This window comes from Suricata suricatta, chromosome 1 (assembly GCF_006229205.1).
Source record: "Suricata suricatta isolate VVHF042 chromosome 1, meerkat_22Aug2017_6uvM2_HiC, whole genome shotgun sequence".
NCBI lineage: Eukaryota > Metazoa > Chordata > Mammalia > Carnivora > Herpestidae > Suricata > Suricata suricatta.
In genome coordinates this window covers 12,842,933-12,865,096 of record NC_043700.1, presented here as the reverse complement: position 1 = coordinate 12,865,096, position 22,164 = coordinate 12,842,933, and the positions used below count along the sequence as shown (strand labels likewise).

Below are 22,164 nucleotides of genomic sequence, written 5' to 3'. Positions count from 1 at the left end.
GAAACTAATATTACACTGCATGTCAACCAACTGGAGTTAAAAGCTTAAAAAAAATGTTGAACACCGTTTTTGGCAGACAACAGTAGGAAAATATGGATTCGTCGTTTTTCAGGCATGGATGTCAGATGCCAGTCAAAGCCAAGCCTATTTATGCTCTGAGTTTTGTCCCATGGAAGATGCCCGTGCAATGTTCCTAACATCACAGGTGATGATGGCAGCAACGCACACAAGGAGAACGCGACGCAGCACACACAAGTCAGGCCACTGAGGCGGTTCTGTGTCAACGGGAACAGGGAACATCTTTTCTCATTTGGAGTCACGGTCACTGAGCTTCCCAAATTACCTGCACTTTCTGTGCACTGGTTTCTAGCACAGACCCTCTTTACACTGCCTGTCCTTCCTCCTCCGAGGCCCTCTCTGTGAGACTGTCCCCGCGTATCGGGACCAATGTCAGTGGGAGTCATGGCTTGCCACCGGCACAGAGTTAAGTGCAGTATAAAGAAATGGTTCAGCTTATTCTGAAATTGCTAAGCTTGAATGAGGGACAATAAAACTCCCAAATGAGAAGCTAGAGACCCATATATACCTACATAAATGTGTAAAAGCTAAAACCTGTTTATTTACTCTGTAAATCTGAATATCACTCACCAAACATCAAAGGCCCAGCTCCACAAATATAAAGCTCTAAGTACCCAAAGTTCCAAGATAGAAACACTGCCACCAGCCTCATGGTGTGTCTGTTCATATCAGTCAGAACTCACAGCATTAAAAAAAAAAAAAAAGGCTTTCACCAGAAGAAAAGCTTCAGAAAGATATGCTCACACAGTTCATATTTTATGGGGGTAAGCAAGCAGAGAACTGTAAAACACCATGGACTATCAAATAATTTATTCTATTGTCCCATTCAATAAACTAGGTTTGCTTTTGTGTGCATTTGAGTCTATGAACTGTGGTTTTGCTTAGGGTCTGAAATAGCAGGTGAGATCTTTTTGGCTACCCAGAAATTATGCTCGTTAAGGACTTCTAACATGTGATAATTGTTTTTAAATGGTACAAAGACCAGCATGCAACAGTCCCTAATACTAAGCGAAGGGAATAATGAGTCTTATCACACTGTTCTCACACAAGGGACCCCATTAGCTAGTTGGACATCCTTTGTACTGCCTGCCAAGTCAAGGCAAGAGGAGGTCTTGAATGAAATGGCTCATTCAATCAGTAATAGTTATTCAGTTCATGAAATGTATTAGTCTAACTAAATGGCTTATTCAATCAGTAATAGATAGTTATTCCGTTCATGAGATGTATTAGTCTAACTCAAAGAGTTCAAAGCTGAGCTAGAAACCCTTCCCCTCATTCCATCCAGACCATGTCTAAGAACATTGGCCACCTCTCTAACAAACCACAGTAAGGACACAGAGGAGAAAATGCTATCTCTAGGTTTTGAAACGAATGTTCTAGTACCCTAGAAACCATCTGTGTACCCTAAAAAATAACCCTCTTTTATTGGTGACTGATAAGAACCTCAATTTCTTTTCCTACAATTATCCTTTCTGATTCCAGGCACGACAAATAGACTTTGACGGCACTTGCATGGGGCATGGTTTCCGGCTTGACTTGAAGCTAAATCCTTAACGCCAATGTTTCAGGAGACAGGGCTATCGGTAGGAAGTCATTTTTTTGTTGTCAATTATTTTACTAATAACACCAACTGAGGAAATCCTGATTGTATCAAGCCAAAAGAAACTGAGGAAGCATGTACTGTTGGGTAGCTATATTTAAAAAGATCAACAACAAAGAGTGAGATTAGTTCATATTTCCAGCGTGCGTTATTGGTATGGAGAAGGGCAAACCAGTTCTGAAAGCAAGTGAGCAAAATTTATATGGTGCTTTTTCAATGGAGCCTGGGCCAGAGCCAGATATGGGTTCTGTGAGGCTCTTCTCTATAAATAATCTTCACTTGCCTACATCTTTGGCTAATCGCTCTAGTCCTTCAACAGTTACTGGAAGAATTCTGTATGCTTTCCGGGAGTCACGGGAGCCACGATTAGTTTGCATTTTATAACATACTTCTACATTTTTTTTCTGTACTCACAGCATCATGGTGGCATATTAATGGTCAACTCAAGATTGTACTAAGAAAAAAATAATACAATTAAAACATAGAAGGTAAATAATTGAGCTACTTCGCTTTTAAAATTTCTTTGGTGGAAACTACAGCGACTGTACTTTTATCACGAGGCAAATTTATTGATTCTGGGTCTCTGCCATCTGTTTCTGTTCTATAAAGCTTTTAATCTCAAGGCTTTCAAGGCACGAGGCTAGATAGAGAGCTAGACATGTACGAGTAGGAACCTGGGCTAAAAAGTTTAATTTCTCTTCACATGATATTTGTGCAGAAAGATGTTTATAAAGCTGGTTTCAACTCTAGGGAATGGTGTCATGAATGTCATAGAAAACAGGTGTTTTTCAGCTGGGAATGGTGATTCCCTCCCTCCCCCTGCCCAATCTCCTTATGGTGTTCACAGAACTCTGACCGTTGTCAAACCTCCCCACATCCCCTCTTCATGAAATCACCAAACATTCCTAGGAGGTCTAAATTAGACACAGTGTATTGCAAAAACGTGAAGGGGAATATTACAGATAGATATCTGTAGTATTGTGGGAGTGTGTCAGCTCACCAATGACAGCAAACATGAAGGAAAGCGAGGTGAAGGATTCAGAGGCCCCCGCTGCCCCCTAGCACCTTCACCCGGTCACATGTCCAAGTCACAACGGAATAAGCAGAACCTCTTGCCAAGGCTCTGACGAGCAGGGACGGGGGGTAAGTCTGCCTGTCAACAAATGCAAGTTTACGCAGACAGGATGTGCTGGTTTGTCAGAAAAGAGCTCACTACGGGAGGGGCTGCCTGGAAAGAACACTCCTGTCCCTTCTTAGTTTTTTTTTTTTTTAATTTTTAAATGGTTTATTTATTTTTGATACAGAGAGAGACAGAGCATGAGAGGGAAGGGTCAGAGAGAGAGGGAGACACAGAACCGGAAGCAACCTCCAGGCTCTGAGCTGTCAGCACAGAGCCTGACGTGGGGCTTGAACCCCTAAAGCATGGTTTTTAAAAAGTAGTATTTGTTAATTTTATCAGAAAAACTATTTTTGAAGCGTGGGTTTATTAAACCACTGTATTTTTATATGATAACCCAAACTTAAATGTGTGTATATTTATGTGTGTGTGTATATATACATACATATATACACACACCATCATGAGGTTTGTATTTGGTAAAGTCTTTTAACAGTGTTTTTGGTTTTAGTTGCCCTAGCTTACTTAGATATGATTTAATAGTTATACTTTAAATAGGACATGTAATGAATTTGTACTAGTGAAGAAATGATTGTGATGCATTTAATTATAAACTTTTATTCTTTATGTTTTTAAAAATGTATAGTTATATTTGAGAGGGGGCAGGGGACAGAAGATCCGAAGTGGGTTCTCTGCTGACAGCAGCAAGCCCCACGCGGAGCTTGAACCCACAAACAATGAGATCACCACCGGAGCCGAAGTCGGACGCTTACCTGACAGAGCCTCCCAGGCGACCCAAACGTCTCTTGTTTAAAACAATGCTTGCCTCTCACAGTCACGAGCTTGGCTTGCCAACTCAACCTCTACTTTACCTGCTGCTCTGACTTTAACTAAGTTTCAGGTTCTAAGTTTGCATACCTGTGATTAGAGAAATACACCCTCTTGGTGCACCATCCTTTTTTTAAAGAAGAGGTCAAACATCCCAAATCTGTTTATACTATTCCAGATCAACTCTGCCAATGCAGCATATCCCTTTCTCTAGTGTCCCAAACTTGATTATTAAAATCCATTTGCGGGTCCTAAGTAAACCACAGTATCTGTTGCAAGAAGTTCCTGTGTCGGCAGCAGCCCGCACGGTGAACTTCTATGCAATGTCAATTCCCGGGAACAAATAAGGACACATTCAAAAGCGGCCCACAGAGCAGAGCTTGAGTCCCAGACTGGACTGAAAACTTATTTCTCCAGCTTTTTTTTTTTTTTCCCTCCCTGGCTTCTAACTAAACTGAAGCCCGCCAACGCCACGGTCATTTCCTGAAGGTCTTATAATCAGAGCAGCTCCCCTGCCCAGTCTCATGTGACGGTAGCACTTTTCCTGGACTCTTTTCTGCCTCTTTGGCAATACGGCCCACTATCACTTTGAACACGGTGCAAAGGAAGTGCTTTCCATTAACTTCCAATTTATTCCTTTCCTATTGCGATCCTAAAATGAGCCAAAGGAATGCTAAGAACAGAATTTTAATGTAATTCAATTGAAAAGGTTTGTTCCTCTGACAAAATCATGCTGCTGGGTAACATTCATTTTATTAAAAGGGAATCTGTCAAAAAAGAGAAGCAATTCAAACTACAGGAGAACTCAGCCTTATGGAGAAGACATATTCCAGAAAAGCTATACGGAAAATATTTGTATATTGGATCATTTTCTTTTTCTACTGACTTGCATTATAATGTTAGAGGTGCACTCCCACCGAAAATACTTTTGCCTCCGCCTATCATTGTAAAAATCACACTCAGGAACTCAATATTCATTTCAAGGACTGTTCTGCATTTGTCAACATGCCATTTCTGTACATCTAATTTCCCCTTACGGTCTGTGTGACATTAGCGAAGTGAACAGTAATCAAAAATGATTTTACATATGCGTTCACTGCAAAGTACACATCCCATAAACCACACAAGGGCTGATTCTCGTTTCATTCTGATTGACCCCAAAATGGGACTGTTTCAGCAGCACACTGCCTGGGCCACTGCTCCACACACGAGAATCCCCGGCAGCCTGGACCTCATACTTTTTCATCTCCTTCCACAGTGACCAGCACTTGCTGATTTGCATTTTGTAGGAAGGTCCTTTAAAGTAGGGTTTAGATTTCCAATAACCGCTTATAAAAAGTGAAGGCTTTCTATTTGATGAGAATGACATGTGTAGCATCGACATAAACAGCCGGCTTCCCTGGGAATCTTAAATGCTTATTTCTTTTTGAGAGAGAGAGATACTGAGCACGCGTGGGGGAGGGGCAGAGAGGAGACACAGAATCGGAAGCAGGCTCCAGGCTCCGAGCTGTCAGCACAGAGCCCAACGTGGGGCTTGAACCCATGAGTCCTGAGATCATGATCTGAGCCAAAGTCGGACGCTTAACTGATACCACCCATCATTACAAATGTTTTTAAAGTTCTTCACTGACAGCTCCCCACACAGTCAGCTTTATCACCTGGGCAAATGTAGACCCGAAAGGTTTATGCCTAACACCAAACCTGTAGTATATTTCTCCAAGTGTTCGCTACTAATATACTAGGTCCACAAGCAGCAGAATGTTAACCTTTCAGCAGAGGCACTGACCATGACGCCAATGACATGTAAACCTCAGAAATTCCCATTGCATGGGTCGCGTTCAAGGCTCTGAGTCTAATTTTGTCTTGTTCAGAGAGAAAGAGAGAGATAAATAACAGAAGCTCCAGGCCCCCCCCCCAAACCTGAATGTCACCTGCCCTTAAGAACAGATCACATATTTTTTGGAGTCTAGTCACTATATCGCAGCGTTTCATAATCAGAGCAGGATGTGGATATACTTACTCAAAAAACGTCGTCCATCCGGTTTCATCGCTTTTGGTGGCTAACAGGCCACTGTTGCCATGGTACGTAAATAAAACCAATTCCAGTCCTTGAGCCGTCATGCTTTTCAAACATCCATTGGTTCCTATCGTCAACCATATCACTTGGTTATCCGGAGACACCACTCGCACTGGCATCCGATTCGGGTCCCGTCTAATTCTAAGGGTGTTGCCATTGCTGTCAGTCACAGCGGTGATATCATTATCGTTGCTGTAGCTAAAGTTGTACAGGTAATCGCCAGTGACCAAGCTTATAGTATACTGGTGGGTGCCATTGATGTCAAAGATGTAGAGTTCCTGGTCAGTGGGAGAGGCGACTTCGTAAAAGTTCATCGAGTTAAGGAAAGGCCTGTTCTTCGACACGGCCCGGATCCGGATGTTCCCCAGGTCCGCGATGTACAGGGTGCCGTCTGGGGAAGAGGCCAGGGAGGACGGGGCGCTGAGCTTGGCGTCCTTGGCGTAGCCATCTCCACTCTGGTAGCAGTCACAGTTGGCGTCGTTTTTGCAGTCACACTCTGAGGGTATTCCCGCCACCAGGGAGATCTCCCCGTCGGTGGTGACCTGCCGTATCCGGTTAATTTTCTTTTCGTCGGTTTCAGTGATGTACAGGACCCCGCTGTAGGACACGGCGATGGCAGTAGCGGATTCCAGAGTGGTCTGAACCGCGTGCTTCCCCACGGAATATTCCACCCCGGGGACTTGGCAGTGCATGGGCCGTCCTGCCGCGATGCGCACTTGGCGGTTCTCCGTGATCTGCAGGACCACGTTATTATCCAGCACATAAATGGAGTTATCCATGGGGTTAATGGCCAGGTCGGTGGGCCATTCCAGACGTACCTTAATGAAAAGGAAATGGTCTGGTTAGTCGGTTACCGTGCGGCAGTTAGTTTGCCAGAAGAGTAAATTAGACCGTTCAAGGAAATTACCCTTAATTTGATAAACTGTCTTAAAATTGTTTTTTGAAGAGCTACTGTAAAATAAACTTAAAACTTTGGAGAGGAGACAAATGCGGGAAATAACATGGTAGTTAAAAATGCCGCTCGCTGAAAGATGTGCAAGTTACAGCCAAATAGCAAATGAACCTTCAGGCAGGGAGTTAACAGACATCAATGAGATATGAACACATAGATCCCTTTAGCAGTAATAACCACCGAACATCGAGACTTTCTAGGTTATGAATACATTAGTGTTCTATTGTGTTTTCAATCAGGCCGACAGTTAAGTTCCTAATGCTAAACAGAAGTCTCTGGGGACTAATCATAGGGGCTTCTCTCTACTACTTAAAGAGCTCATGCAATCAGAAGATTAGAGATTTAAGCTGTTTTGTTCTTTTTGGAATGTCTGCATGCTGCTACTTTATTGGTATTTTATTACAAATGCCTTAGCATTTCTTAGTGCTAACTGTAGTCTCGCTGAATTCATCAAATGCAGAACTGTAGAAGAAAATAACTTTTTAGAAAAGTATATTTATTTATTTTTGAGAGCGAGAGACAGCATGAGCAGGAGAGGGGCAGAGAGAGAGAGAGAGAGAGAGAGAGAGAGAGAGAGGGAGGGAGGGAGGGAGGGAGGGAGGGACTCTCAAGCAGCTTTTGCAAGATCAGCACAGAGCCTGAGGTGGGGCTCAGACTCACAAAACTGTGAGATCATGACCTGAGCAGAAACCAAGAATTGGATGCTTAACCGACTGAGCCACCCAGGCGCCCTCTGAGATACACTTGAATAGAACAGCTTTATTGTAACTAACACCACACATGACATATCCAATTCAACACGGGGCCATCACAGACCACTGACCTAGTACATCAAGACACTGAGGAAAAAACAAACAAGGCAGCTTGATATTTTAAGTACCTGACTGATGTGCATACTGGTGTCACAAGTTAAGGGCCTGGCTGAAGTCAGATCGTTAGAGCCCAGGAGAGTGGATATGACCCCATTCTGATCAACTTTTCTGATCATGGTTCCATCAACAAAGTAGATCAATCCATTCTTATCAATGGCCATTCCTTTTTCAAGAGAAGGTAAGTGTTACCAATGTTTCAAATGTGATTCATTTTTAGGCCCGTCATTAAAGGCAACGTTCATCCCCAGGAATAACATGGGTGATATGTAGATTGCAAATATATTAGGAAAAGCCAGGAGGCATTTAAAAAAAAATTAGTATAATTTATTGTCAAATTGGTTTCCATAAAACACTCAGTGCTCATCCCAAAAAGTACCCTCCCTCAATGCCCATCACACATTTTCCCCTCCGCCCCCACCAACCCTCAGTTTGTTCTCAGTATTTAAGAGTCTCTTTGGTTTGCCTCCCTCCCTCTCTTTAACTTTTTCCCCCCCTTCACCTCCCCCACGGTCTTAACAGAGGCGTTTATGACACAAATCAACATAAAATGTAATAAATAACCCACATTTGTAAGAGTCTCCACTTAGTATACTAATCAGACAGGCTTTACCTGAGTTTTAAGTGTAAAATAGTAACATCTGTATAATGCTGTTGTCTATCAACGGTAGAAACAGGTCAAATTCTGTTACTCTGAACTTAAGAGTAACTGTAGTCTAACAAAAATAGATCTAAGCCAAGGTTAGTGTTCTGTTGACCTTGTTACAATGAAATTTGCTATTATGAATAATTCAGTACATGAATGCTTTTTTCCAGTCCTCATTCACAGAGCAGTTGCTAGCTATAATGAAAAAGAAAAAGCCCCAAACCAAAAAACATCCTAATGAATGGAATAATACAGGAGCAAGGAGTCAGTCCCAACTGGTTTAAATAAGCTAGAAACCTTCATCACACAGAATCTTAGCCCTTGTCACCTCTAGAAATTCCTCCCAGCAAGCATTTTTTCCCATGGCATAGAAACAAAAGTTTAATAGCTCCAGACTGGGTGAGGACTAATATGGTTGCTTAGTGATGGCTTTTAAAGAGGCCTGGGACTCATTCATGACAAAGAAATTCCAGGACAATGAAAGAATGTGGACACTTCCTTGAAGTTTAACAGGATGTGACCTGAATAATACGGACTCGTTGCTTTCTTCTTTGAAACGGTGAAAAAAATGGGTGTGTGATAAAAAAAAAAATGCCAAGAACCCGGTATTTACTGTAAAATCAACTTAGGATTCTTGCAGTTTTACGCCAAATGGCTTTTTAAAACTCTGGATGTGAAACAGCTTTCTAGAGCACAGTTGAGGGGAAAACGTTAGAGTCAGCATTAAACACAATCAGGCAGTAACTGGATTTTCTTTCTTTCTTTCTTTTTTCAATAAAAAGAAATCCTCAAACTGATTCATGCCAGTACCTTTGGGACTCATGAGTGTCGCTTCCAGAGCCTTCCCTCCGTCTCCACATCTGGCTTCATCAAACGGAAGGCACTGCTCCCCCGTGCCCGCCACCACTTCGGCATTTTTAGTCAAATCTTTTGTCCCCGTCAGTGACTTTGGGCGATAGATTCTGCGGGTGTTAGTGTCAGAAACATACAAATTTCCTGTGACCGGATCAGTCGCCAGGTAGTATCTATGAGCTGGGTTGCTACTGTAAGAAAAGGACCACACGTAAACATCACAAGGCAGTTACTCCTAACGCACGGGGGGAAAACGAAAGGCAAAATAAAACAGTTCATGGGGACCTGATTATACACTGAAATCCATTATTAAAGACTGGAAAACGAACAGCATATTTAATAACGACTTCAAAGAAGGGCGGAAAAGGATTGGAGGCAAGCTCTGAAAGGATTGCTTGCTTGCTTTGCCGGTTGCTGAGCATTTAATTTACTAAACTTATTAAAAGAGCCATCTTGGAAAACCATTCCCTTCAGAAGGGAATGCTTCTAGCCTAAAACAAAGAAGCAAGTTCTCTAAATCCTTTTGGATCAATGAAAAGCCATTAATAAATTGCTCTTGAGTGATAGACATAAAGTTTACTCCAGGGGAAGGGTGTCCGTATCAAGCCGCAGCGAGGTAGGACACACTACTGATTTCACTCACACCTCCTCCTAGGGAATTCGCCCGTCTTGCTGCAAATCCAAACCACACGAACACCTGCCCCTGACAAAATACAGTGTTGTGTCTGCCTTCGTGGCTCTATCGTCATCCAGGAGGGCCATCGATGCAGTTACAGTGTCTGTCCTGAGCTACAGGGGTTCGATACTAAAATGAGGTCATTCACAAGTGCAGGGCTGTCTCAGATGCTGGCCTACTGCAGTGAGCCAGAAGGGTAGATCTCTCTGGCAGGTTTACTGTACAAGTTGTAAATTAAGCTGCCTTAAGACCAGTCTATGAATTTGGTGAGATGCAGGCTTTTATTCACAGAACACAGTGCCTCAATTTGACACGTATAAAGTAACACAAATGTAAACTCTTCTATGTCCTGTCACCGGTGAAATATGGGAAGACTGACATTACCAAGGAATGGACAAATTATGACGCTTAGTGAGAATTAAGGAGTTCATCTCCTGATAAACACTCAACAGCACATTCTTAGGATTAATGGGATTTTGTACCATGTGCAAATACTGCTTTCTGGAAAAAAAGATTCTAAAAAGAGTTTAAACAATTTGGTGTCCTGACCTAAAGATGTCCACAGGCAAATGGATTCTACATGATCTTCATGACAAACTTGGTTTTTTACTCTTTGATTCTCATACTTTCCTTCTCTCTCTCCTCTATCCCCATCCCCACTTTTATGCTTGTCTACATTTGTTTTATAAGTGAATAGCTAAAAGATGTAGGATAAATCTAACCATATGAAAAATATTTGTTTGAAAAGACGGTGTAGTGATTTTCCCGTGATTATTAGGTTCTAATGAACACAATTCTCATGACTTAATGTGCTTCCTTTTAAAGTGGTGGATATGTGTACTTCACGGCCCCCGTGAGAGTCTCCTGTTAAAATAGCTAGTTCTTGGTTTCCTGAGTGTGTCTCACGTCGTGTGCACATGTGAGCACAGAGCTGGCCACACGCGGAGTCTGTGGAGACCCTCTGGAGCTCTGAAGCCTCTGGCTGTGAAATGGACTCACATGGAAACCGTGAAACATGCGAAGACTTGAACACTTCCTGGTTTCGGGTCTCCTTCCTACCCTTCCATATCTTTTAGTGACAAGAGACATATCTGAGCAAGAGGTCTTGAGTGTGTAAATAAGTGTGAGAGGGTGAACAGTGAAACAAAGGACTCCGAGAGACGCAAGTCACTGGAGACGAGGCCACTTTCAGAACCCCCGGGCTATGGACCACTGGCCACATGAAGTGTCACTGTAGCACTTTTCTAAGTGGACACCTGACATTTTAAATGCATAGACATATCGTGTTCCTTACTGTGGGAGTTATCACTTTGTAGTGAAGTGATATAATCTTCAGAGTAATTTTAAGAGATCCGACCCCCACCTATCAACAGCCTGATATTGACAGAGCTGGTCTTTTAGGTATACGGTTGGTGCTTTTAATGCAACTCAATCAAACTGGGTCTATTCTGAAATACCATTGTGGAAAGACTTCTTTATCTTTCCTAGCTCCCCAACTATATACTAATTAGAAACAGTCATACAGCTAGTTATGAAAGCACGCGTGCGCGTGCACACACATGCACACACACACACACACACACACACACACACACACACACGCTTCATTTTCCTGTTCGTTGTGTATCTATGAGCATGAGCTCTGGACCAGACTGCCTGGGTCTGAATCCTCCCTCCCTCCCTAAACTGTATGACCTTGAGCAAGTTATTTAGCTTATCTGTGCCTCAGATTCCTTATCTGGAAAGGTGATAATAATAATACATATTTCATAGGATGCTGAGAGGGTGACATGAGCTAATACAGATAAAATGCTCAGAACAGTGCCTGGTACGTAATACATATGCAACAAGCAAGAGCCGTTCTTAACATCGGCTTCCTTCCTGCCTCCCATTGGGGTGCAGTACGTCTTTACCCTGCTGACTCTACACAGTATAGAGGTGCGACGATTATCCTTAGCCAACGAGCGTACAACTAGCTTTCTGAAAAGGTTCAAATTTGTTTCCTCGGTCCTGCTCTCAGGCGAGAGTATCCTAAACTGTTAAAACACTGCAGACCCTTCTTTCCACATGCACTTTGAATTGTTTCCAGGGTAATGATGATAAAGGTAAATGAATAATGCAATCCAATGTAAATTCAGCTGGAGTCAAGGATTCATATGAAATACCTTTATGAAGCTGCAAGGTCACTTTTAAGAACATAGTATCAAGAAGTCTCTCTTCCTTTTACATGTACCAAGAGGGGAAAGATCCCGGATCCATGAGACCATGCCAGGGTCTTTGTGTGTCTCAGGGTTGTACTACTAGAGTCAATTTTTCCTCTGAATTTTCAAAGCAAGATGACTTGGTCTTCAAATACATATGATTTGGCTCAAGGACAAAGACCTTTGTTTGGGGGTACTCTGGGAATATTCAGTAATTTTTCAAGTGGAGGGTAATATGCAGAATTATTCATTTAAGTGACATCCTTTACCAGAAGCCTGGGATAGCGGGACCTAATCATGAAGTCATTTCTACCCTCTTTACAGATCTTTTCTAAAATATCTGCTGAAAAGGCTATTTCGGGAAAAAATCCTTCAAGAGCAACTGCTAGGAGACAGTTTTAAAAATTAAGAATTTTAACACAATTCTTCAATCCAAAGATATATAAAAATATAAAAACAACCAAAAACTCAGATCATGATCTCCCTGTCCACATAACTCACTTAGAACCATAAACTGTCCAGACCTGTACAAGACGAACAGTGGAAGAAATCTCCCTCACCCTTATCTCCAATATTCCATGATAATAAAGCACATGCCCTAAAAGAATCTCTATTTATAGACACACACAGATTTTTGCACAAAAGCCATTATGCTATTCTGCACCTTGCTTTTCTCATTTAATAGGGTACGTGGGAGAATTTCAGTTCTGAGCAGTTCTAACTATATAAATCATGACTTTACAATAAAGGAGAATAGAAACTGTAGGATCCTGATGAATTGTGTAAAAAAATTCTACACAATTTTGATATGTCTCTTTTTGAAAATAAGACAACGAATTTTTGAGGTGGCCCCTTGAGCTACAGGACAGGAGTTTTCTTGGTGCAAAAATAATGGACATTAAAGTCCTTAGCGTTGCCGTGATGGACATCAGCTTTATTCCAGGGCGACGGTAATAAAACAATGTCCAAAGTGGTGCTTATATTGGTGACTTCCTGTTCCAAAGCGTCTTCCTCTCCGAAGACATGGAAATTTCTAAATTGAACAACATATGTCGATGATTTTAAGAATGTCTGCCAAATGAAAGCTCTAATTTTGCACACAGCTCCACTGTCCAGAATAACCAATGTGGAGGAAGGGTATGCGGCCCTGGAGAAGAGAATGTACCTCTGGGAATATTCCCCGCAGGATGGTAGGAAAAGAGAACTGGATAGATTGTTTGCAGTGCAGCCTAGCATGGAAAATTAGGGCTGGTTCTGGGAGCCCATGCCCTTTTAAAGGAAAAGAGGGATCAGGACCAAAGCACTAAAAGAAAAAGGAACATTTGGAACATCTCAGGTGGCTGACTAGAGGCAGAGAAGCTCCGAGCAATTATGGGATGGGTCTGGGATTCAAGGGTGCCTGCCAGTTTTCTGATAGAATGAGTTAGTACTTGTGCTCCAACTTCCTGAGAAGCTAAAGCCCTGGAGAGGTCAGTGTGCAAGTTTTTAGGTCAGTAGCACACCTCACGTGGAAATGTAAGGCTACAATGACTGAGTGCGGTTGGCTGCTGGTAGCTGGAGTGGAGGACTTATAAAATGCATGCTTTGGGGTGTGGGGGACTCAGTCGGTTAAGCAACTGACTTCGGCTCAGGTTATGATCTCACAGTCTGTTGGTTTGAGCTCTGCATCAGGCTCTGTGCTGACAGCTCAGGGCCTGGATCCTGCTTCGGATTCTCAGTCACTCTCGTTTTCTGCCCTTCCCTGGCTCTCGCTCGCTCGCTCACTCTCTCAAAAAATAAATGGATTATTCAAAAAACCAAAACTCATGGTTTGAGGGAATCTGTTCGGCAGGAGAGGTACAAGGCCTTTCTGGTACAATTGATCAGGGTTTTCATTTCAGAAAGGCTGAAAAGAACATGACGATTTTGACTAACAGTAGCCAAATCAAAGCAAGTTGAGAACTTTTAGCATACTGCCCAATGAACTCGCCCTTCATTGCCTAGGTCACCACAATCGCCAGGGGGACTTCCCCATGGTCCTGCCCCATGGACACGCACACTAGATTTGCTTATTCGTTTTGTCGTAATTCAACTTCTCAGACTAGAGAAATATTTGCAAAGAACAAGCTATAGAATATTGATCACTAGCACTTTAATCCTTTTATTGGAAATTGAGCCATAACCCTTAGGACACAAAAAAGCATAAATTATATTTACGTAGAACAATAAAATGCCTCTTTTCTGGCAATGATGACTGTTTAGATTTTGCAAGCAGGGCTCTGGGATGTGGTATTTCTGTGCCTGTTTGATTTTTAAACATGAAGCCAAGAAGTGCTGAATCAAGCTTTTATAATTTTGTATCTAAACGTTAATTGATTCAAGTTCACAAGACCTGTGATTGGCACCTTCTTTGATCTTTTAATTGGTCATATAAAATTCACAAAGTTGATTTTTAGTCCTGCATGCTCTACTGCCTCTGGGCTGGTATTAGTTGATGAATTTAAGTTCCTTTATTTTGGAATTTTGAGGAATCAGAACAGGGATAACCTAAAATTTACTACCTACAAAAGGAGTCTCTTATCAAACTCATAAACATCAGAGTGGGAAATGTTTAGCAGAGCTAAGAGAAACTTACATTTTAAGAATTTCCATTCATGTAAAAAATTTAATATATTGATTGAGCAGTATTTATACCTATTCATTCATTAGAGTCCAGCTAGAGACTTTTATTTGATACAATATCCTGACAGTACTTACGAAATTTGGTATGATGGGACTACTTCAAATTTTAAAATAAAGAAAACTCTATGTCTTTTTACTTGATTTTGCTATTCCCTATTTTTGTTAATTATTTCCTCCATCAGTTCAATTAGTGAGTATTGGGAACACAGGAAGGGGACCAGAAGCATGCATTTTTTTTTGAAGAAGCATGCATTTTTATACACTAATTAATCGTTAACTGACTACACTGTTCATTTTTGCATATTTAGACACATTTTTCAATTTCTTTCTCCTCCTATCATCTGTTCCTAAGCCCTTCATGAATTTTATGCTAGCCATGAAAGTGGGGATAAGAAGAAAGCCATCAGGATCCTAGCCTCTAGGATAACATCAGTAGGCACATAGAAAGAGGCATGTGAAAAGAGTTTTAATTTTTTGAGCTACATAGAGAAGTTCTAGTAAGTCAAAATATCTTGCTTTTGTGAAGTCAATTTTGATTACTTGGCTATTAAACAAATGGAATCCCTATATTTGTCATTTCATTGGTGACTTGGGCTCAAAGACCTTGGATATTTTCTACGTCTTCTTCCTTACCACCCACATACAATGTGTCTTTCCCCATCTTCCTTTATTTAATGGGTTGATTTCCTCAGTGCCAGCCATACTAACTTAGGTACCTAGCATCTCATGGTTTTAGGCAACAGCTTTCTAACTGATCCTCAAATCATCCTAAACACTGATATTAGAGTCCTCTTCCCAAAAGGCCATTTTGAGTAAGACGCCATCTTGTTCAAGATCAGAAAATGTTTCCCTACGCTCTCTGTTGTCCTATACGACAGAAGAGTAATCCCTTAGAGCACTCAAGGCCCTAAGCAGTCTGACCCTACCCTGGCTTTCTACCTGTATCTTTTGTTATTACCCCCACGGATCCCCTGTTCCATCCAGGTAAATCTGATTACTCTCAGAACATGTCTTACTCATGCCTTTCATAACCCCTGGTAACTTCACTTGTTCTAGATTCCTTCTTCAGGCCTGTCTTCCTGTTGCTCTGTTTAAACAGACTTCGTTTTTAGATGTAGGTCAAATATCAACCTTCCAGGGAACTTTCTCTTACCATGCCCATATCGCCCAGCAATTTCTTTCTCTACAGAATTACTCTCACAGTACAAGCCATGGATATAATGAAGCATCAAAGAATGATTCCAAGGATGATCCTTAGTCTATTACATACATATCTCGTTTCCCCACTAGACTGTGAGTTCTGAAAGCATGGATTTTCTTATATTCCTATTTGTCAAAGTGCCTCGTACATGGTGAGTGATCAGTCAACACTGACAAAGCAAGGATGAATATCAATATAAAACCCAGTGTCGTTTACATGCAGGGTCAGGAAGGAAATGCGGTAGCTCTGATTTAGCCAGGATAACACACAGAGGAGAAAGGTTAAGGAGGATCATGAGAGAGGGATTACAATGAGTATCACTGCCAAACACCATGAGTTAGTACGTAATGAGCTCATATTATAAAGTACTGTTAATAATAATGTAGCTCTCACCTCTAATCAATGTAGTTTTTCTTCCAGAGAAAAAGATTATAGCTCTATATAATTTGTCAAATGATTATGAAATAAATTTAGCTTTTTAAGTACCCAGGTAATTATCTCGTAGAAACCTAGCCATTTGGACACACAAACACTAGCTCGGTGGTGTCGTGGAATGAACACACTGTTCAGAGTGGTTCAGATCTCTGCTCGCCATTCCTCACTTATGTTTCTTAGGGAAGAAAAGTAACTTCCTGGAGCCTCCAAGACCTCATCTGTAATCCTAAGGACTACAGTGCAGATCTGCAATAAAAGCAGCCTCTTTGGTAGTTTTTTCTGTCTTGGCTGCAGCATCTTCACATTGAGCTGGTGTCCACACTTTGTCTTTCCTCTCTTCTCCAGTTACCAAGAAGGCAAGGCCAGAAAAATTTTGATATCCTGCCATGTTTTCTAATAGCAGAGCTCTGCATGTGCAACAGTCTGAAGAGATGTCGTGCTAATTTTAGCATGTGACCGAACTACTAGCTGATCGCACAAGATCGATAGGGGGTCTCAGGAAAAGGTCATGGGACCATTCCTGGCCATACTGAGATTCAACAGCTACTCATCCTCCAGCAGAACTTTGCTTTTTATTTCCTAGTTGTCAATCCCCACACCACAGTTTAAAGGGGTTATGGTGATTTAGTCATCTCAAGGACCTCACATAAGCTGTCGCTTCTTTTTCCATCTGATTCATCTTCTTCTTAGATATTATACTGGCCAAACTTGATGCAGAATTTCCAATATGGCTTGCTTTTTTGGGCGAGCTTTACCTCGAAATATACTCTTTTTTTTTTTTTTTTTGGTCCTGGGGAGAGTTTTTCGATCAGAAGTGTCCATGCACAAACTTTTACCTTCTCTAGCTAAGTATCCATGGCACATAGAACATCTGAGACAACATACTTGCTTCAACTATACTCATTGTCAGCTTGGAGGAAAGTCTTTTCCTTCATACTAACGTCAATGAAAACATTACGTCTTAAAACTCAAATCTGGCTTGGGAAAATATAAACTATAGCAGTGACGAATTTACCAGAAGGTTAACAAAGGGTGAGTGTTAGGGTTTCCTTGTGTGGGTTCCTTCCAAGCCCAGCGAGGGCCCAGGGAACACAGGATCCCCATTGTTTGTACATATTTGTCTAAGTAAACTATGTTGAGATTCTTTTTCTTAGAAACTCCCAAATGGAATAAGCGTTGAGCCCAATAAATAAGATCTCTCTTATTACTGTTGAAACTAGCCCTGCCTGAGCCTCTCCTACTGCATTTCAAATGTTCTTCTGTCCCATATGGCTTAGATTACGTGAGCCGGTAACTGATGCTGAGAAGTCGGTTTCTTACATAGAGATGTGCATTATGGTATTTTTTTGTGACAAAATTTATTTACTAACCAATCTAAAAATAGCCTTGCAGGTGATACTGCATCATATAATTTGCAATATACTGCACGATAATGGCTCATTTAAGTAGTTTTAACTCCTTCGATGTTCTGTGATACTGACTTTCCTCTCTCATGATGACATATTCTTAGGAAACAATGTCAGAGACTCACATCCAAGTGGAAAAAGGACATTTGAAAATATATAGTAACCTTTCAGCAAGATGCTTACCTATGTCTAAAATCTTTATTTCTTGGTGGAAGCAGATAAAAAAAGGTGGGGAAAAAAAAAGCACAGTTAGAAAAAGTTTCTAAAATATAATAATGAGTCACAAACTGAGATTTTAATCATTTGTATGGAAAATCATCAGCTTAAGTAGAAATAACACTGGAAATGAATTTTGGAGGCCACAGCTTAACAAATGATTTACAGAATAGGATGATTTTCATAATCACTTCAATGAACACTGCAAAGCAACAATTGATTACTTTAACTACTGGGGTTATAACTAATGGGTTAACTAACTCGTGATGGTCCAATATCCTATTGGAAAGTTACAGTGTTAGTTCATTTACTATTATGTGCTCATATTGCAGGGAGATATTTTCTCTCTTAAATTTCAACAGATGTGAAATAAAAGACTAATGACCTATATCATGAGGTTATTCTAAAGACAACTAAAGGAATTTAAAAATCATTGTTCTATTCTCTTGGAGCATATAAAATGCCGTGGAATCAGTGAGACATTTTATATCTTGGGTGATTTTATGCTCTTTTATACACTTATGGCATAGTGTGTGTATATATATATACATACATATATATATATATACATATATATATATATTACATATATGCTTTTCCTAACTTAACCAAGAGTCTAACTTCTAAGGAGAATTTTAAACATTGGGAAGGTATACTTAATGAAATACACTGGTACATTAGATTGAACACTTTAGAAAAAAAATAAAGGCATGCTTGGCTATGGTTAAAATCCCAAATGAAGGGGGTGCCTGGCTAGTTCAGTCAGTAGAGCATACAATTCTTGATCTCAGGGTTGTAGGTTTGAGCCCCACATGGGGTGTAGAGATTACTTAAAAATAAAATCTTAACAACAACAGCAACAACCCCCAATTAAGGGAAGACATACCTGAGTTCTAAAACGCTTGTTACGTTTCCGGAGGGGAATATTCGCCGAACGTAGTTGAAATCCCCTACGTACAGGCTGCCATCGGTCCCACAAGCTAACGCAACTGGAGCCAACAGTTTATTACCGTCGGCCTGACCATTGCAGCTTGGGCAGGAGATGCTGCGCCTTCGGCCGTTGCCCATGATGCTACTCACGACCGGAGGCTGCTGGGAGATAAACTGGTTTTCCCCGTTTCCCTTGTACAGGATGCCTGGAAGACATAAAATGCATTTTTCCTGGGATAAAACCATAGAAAGATGAAAAGTCACCATGTCCACTGTAGATTTAACTATACTTCAGTGCTTTGAGGATACAGACTGGGCAAACTCTTCTTTAACGTTCTAGAGGAAAGGACAAAACAAGAACTCACGTACCTTGTGTGAAATATTATTTGACAAAACACATAGGATATATACAACAAATGATGTGTGTTACGAATTTAAGGAAGGGGCTGGTAAGAGAAACAGGATTCACCAGGGAAATGAAAAGCCCAACTTGTCAACATCGGTGACAATGGAGACAATTGAGAAATTGTCACTTCTCAAACTTTGTTACACGCTGGAACTGACTGGGGAGCTAACAAAAATGACTGATGCTTGGATCTTATCTTGAAAGATTCTGATTTCATTAGTCTGGGGAGGAGGTGACCTTTGAAAAAACCCTCCAGATGATTCTAATATGCAACCGAGTTCTTCAGGGAGTAATAAGTTTACCTAACTGCTGAGTGATGTTAAAAATATTACGTGTTAATCCAATAAAAAATGTGTACCACAAATAGGAATACCTTTTCTATGAGTTTATCACCGATTTTGAAAGAGTTTAAAAATATTTTATAGAAGATAAAATTAGAAAACATATATTAAACCTCATATATACTGCTATGCTATCTAAGAATACTCTTCTGGGTTATACTCTGATTCGACACGAGGATGTCTATGGATGCAGTGATCCAAAATTCCAAACACAATGAAACTATGATGAAAGGGTAATTTATTGAAGAGACTTCTGTTTTAAGGCATGAAAGTGCCGATGATTTTAAGAAGACAAAATGTCAGTCTGCTCCATTAGTCTTTAGTGAAAATCTGAGACAAAATCCCAAATGAATACTGAACACTTTCATAGTTAGAAACGTGATTTGAGGTTCTTATCTTATTCATTTACCATTCTTATATACAGATCAGATCAATGGTTTCATTTTGGTCCGATGTACACTGGATGGTCAGCCGTGACTGCTCCGTGCCTATTTCAGGATGCTTCTCAGCGTGTTATTATCTGTATAAACCACCTGCTACTTTGAGTTTGGAAGTTGTACCTGTTATATATTTACTGAACGTTCTCTATTTCAAAGCAGTTCTTCAAGCCAGTGCTTACACTTTTTAGCAGAGATACTGTTAAAAGACTCAATCCCCTGGAAGTACAAACAGGAAACACAAGAAAGTGGTTTTTTCCTCCCAATTTGGATAATTTTGAAGTGAAGAAGAGATCGGAATAATTATGTTCCTCTTAGAGCTCAGCACGCTTTTCGGTGGATCCCAGGATTACTTTTTGAATGCTCTGCTACTTGAGTGATGTAATAACCACAGAGCATTTACATCGAGAAACCACGGAAGATAAAACAGGTTTCCTCAAATTTAAGAAAAATAATCTAAGTAAGGCCAGATAATAACAACATATGAAAAGCCTTTTGCCTTGAATATTCAAAGAATTATATTAATGATACCTAAGATCCTTCTTTCTGTGATTACATTATTTGACAATTAGGGACCTACAATTTTCTGTATGAGTCAGGTCTATAATTTTCATCCAGAGAGTCCTACGAGTCAGCTTACTGCTTTGCGGAGCCTGATTTACTCAGTCATTATTTTAAACCACTGGTCCTTCACGATTCTCCTCTATTATGACAGAACAAAAGGACGAACATTAGAATATTTACTTTCATGTTCCAGGCCTGCACAGACACCTGTCACTGTCTCCATTTTTGCCTTCTCTTCTTCTTCCAAATGTGTTCACAGCTCATTCACCTTGTCATGATTACAAATCACTTTGTTTATTCAATGAGACACATGTCACTTTGAAAAGCCACTCCTTGTCAAACTGTTCTTGGAGAAAATTTGAAATCACAATCGGTTTACCCCATGAATTAGGTTACCGCACATTTTAAGACGACATATATTTTATAATTTATAGCATTTTTTGGAGGACAGAATTTTGGGTAGTCAGTTTTTACATCTGACTTGATATTTTAATAAAAGTGAACTACATATACTCTGGTAGAAAGAAAGAGTGTGTGTGTGTGTGTGTGTGTGTGTGTGTGTGTGTGTATTTTCATTCTATACATATACAGACTATGTACAAGTTTCTCAAATCCACCCAAATCCTGTACTCAGTGTTGGGTTATGCTTTTATGACATAAAAAAGTTTCTTCCTGGAGCTCTTTGCTTGTAGACCCCCTACTGATTCATCATCTCTCAGTGAAATCCTGGAGCTAACTGGTTGCAAACTGTACCTTATATTCTAAAATGCTTCTAGAAGGGCTGCCCTGCTTTTGTTTATAAAGAACTTCAGAAGGAATCCCGCACACTGTCAGACGCCATGAAGTATAATTTCACGTTCTCTAATCAAGGGCAGCCATGAGCACATTTGGCTTTGCATCTCGCAAGACCACGATTAAGCCCTGTGTCCCTACCATGACAGCGTGAAAGCCCACTGCTCCTGGCACCGCCGATGACTGGAGATGACATGCGGAGCATCCACCTTGGTTGGGAGTCTCCCTTTCCCCACATATGCGCTGCATGTGGCACTGGCTGTTGGCTCTGCTCCCCCCAATCTTCCAGGGTGCTAACCGAAAGCAAGCTGATGTCCAGGACACAGCTGGGTGGGGGCTGAGCTCGACCCTGTAGGTGCTGAGGAGGAAAGGTGGGGCGGGTTTTTCTGGTTTGGTTTTCCTCCGTCTCCTGATTTGCTCAGTTCTAGATTCTGCTAGAAGTGAGGCACGGGCGTTCACAACTACCTGGAAACTCCTTCAGATTTAGTACAGTTGGAAGTTTAAAATGCACCCTCTCCGGCTCCAACAACAATTTTTTTTTTTAATAAAAAGCACAAATATCAAAGGAACGTTAATCTGAAAAAGTGACCATTAATCATAAACATGTAGTTGTATTACATGTTCCGTTCAAAATTTTGAACCTTCCCAAAACCTCTGCAAAGTCAAAGCAAGCTGATTTTGCCAAAACTGTGACATCTCCTTCTCTGGCTATTTGCAAAGGGAGAGGAGAGAGTTACTACCACGGCATGGTTTAGGATAGGTGGCCAGAGCAGGCTGCATTAAGGGTCCGCTTTTCTAGAAAAGTGCCTATAAGTTATCGGAGATGTAGCTGGCGTGTGGGCAAAATGTTAGGCCGCGAGGACAACAGAAATTGTTTAA

General features: G+C 40.9%; 1 protein-coding gene across 1 annotated transcript in view; it reads right to left on the bottom strand.

The window, feature by feature from the left end:
* TENM3 (teneurin transmembrane protein 3) overlaps window positions 1-22,164 on the bottom strand; it is a 196,423-nt gene that overhangs the window by 31,267 nt on the left and 142,992 nt on the right. Inside the window, exons 17-20 of the mRNA XM_029950079.1 lie at window positions 18,702-18,951; window positions 8,978-9,210; window positions 7,533-7,687; window positions 5,644-6,518 (exon numbers count right to left, since the gene is read on the bottom strand). Of these exons, the coding sequence (XP_029805939.1) occupies window positions 5,644-6,518; window positions 7,533-7,687; window positions 8,978-9,210; window positions 18,702-18,951 (1,513 nt within the window). The remainder of the gene's footprint in view (window positions 1-5,643; window positions 6,519-7,532; window positions 7,688-8,977; window positions 9,211-18,701; window positions 18,952-22,164) is intronic.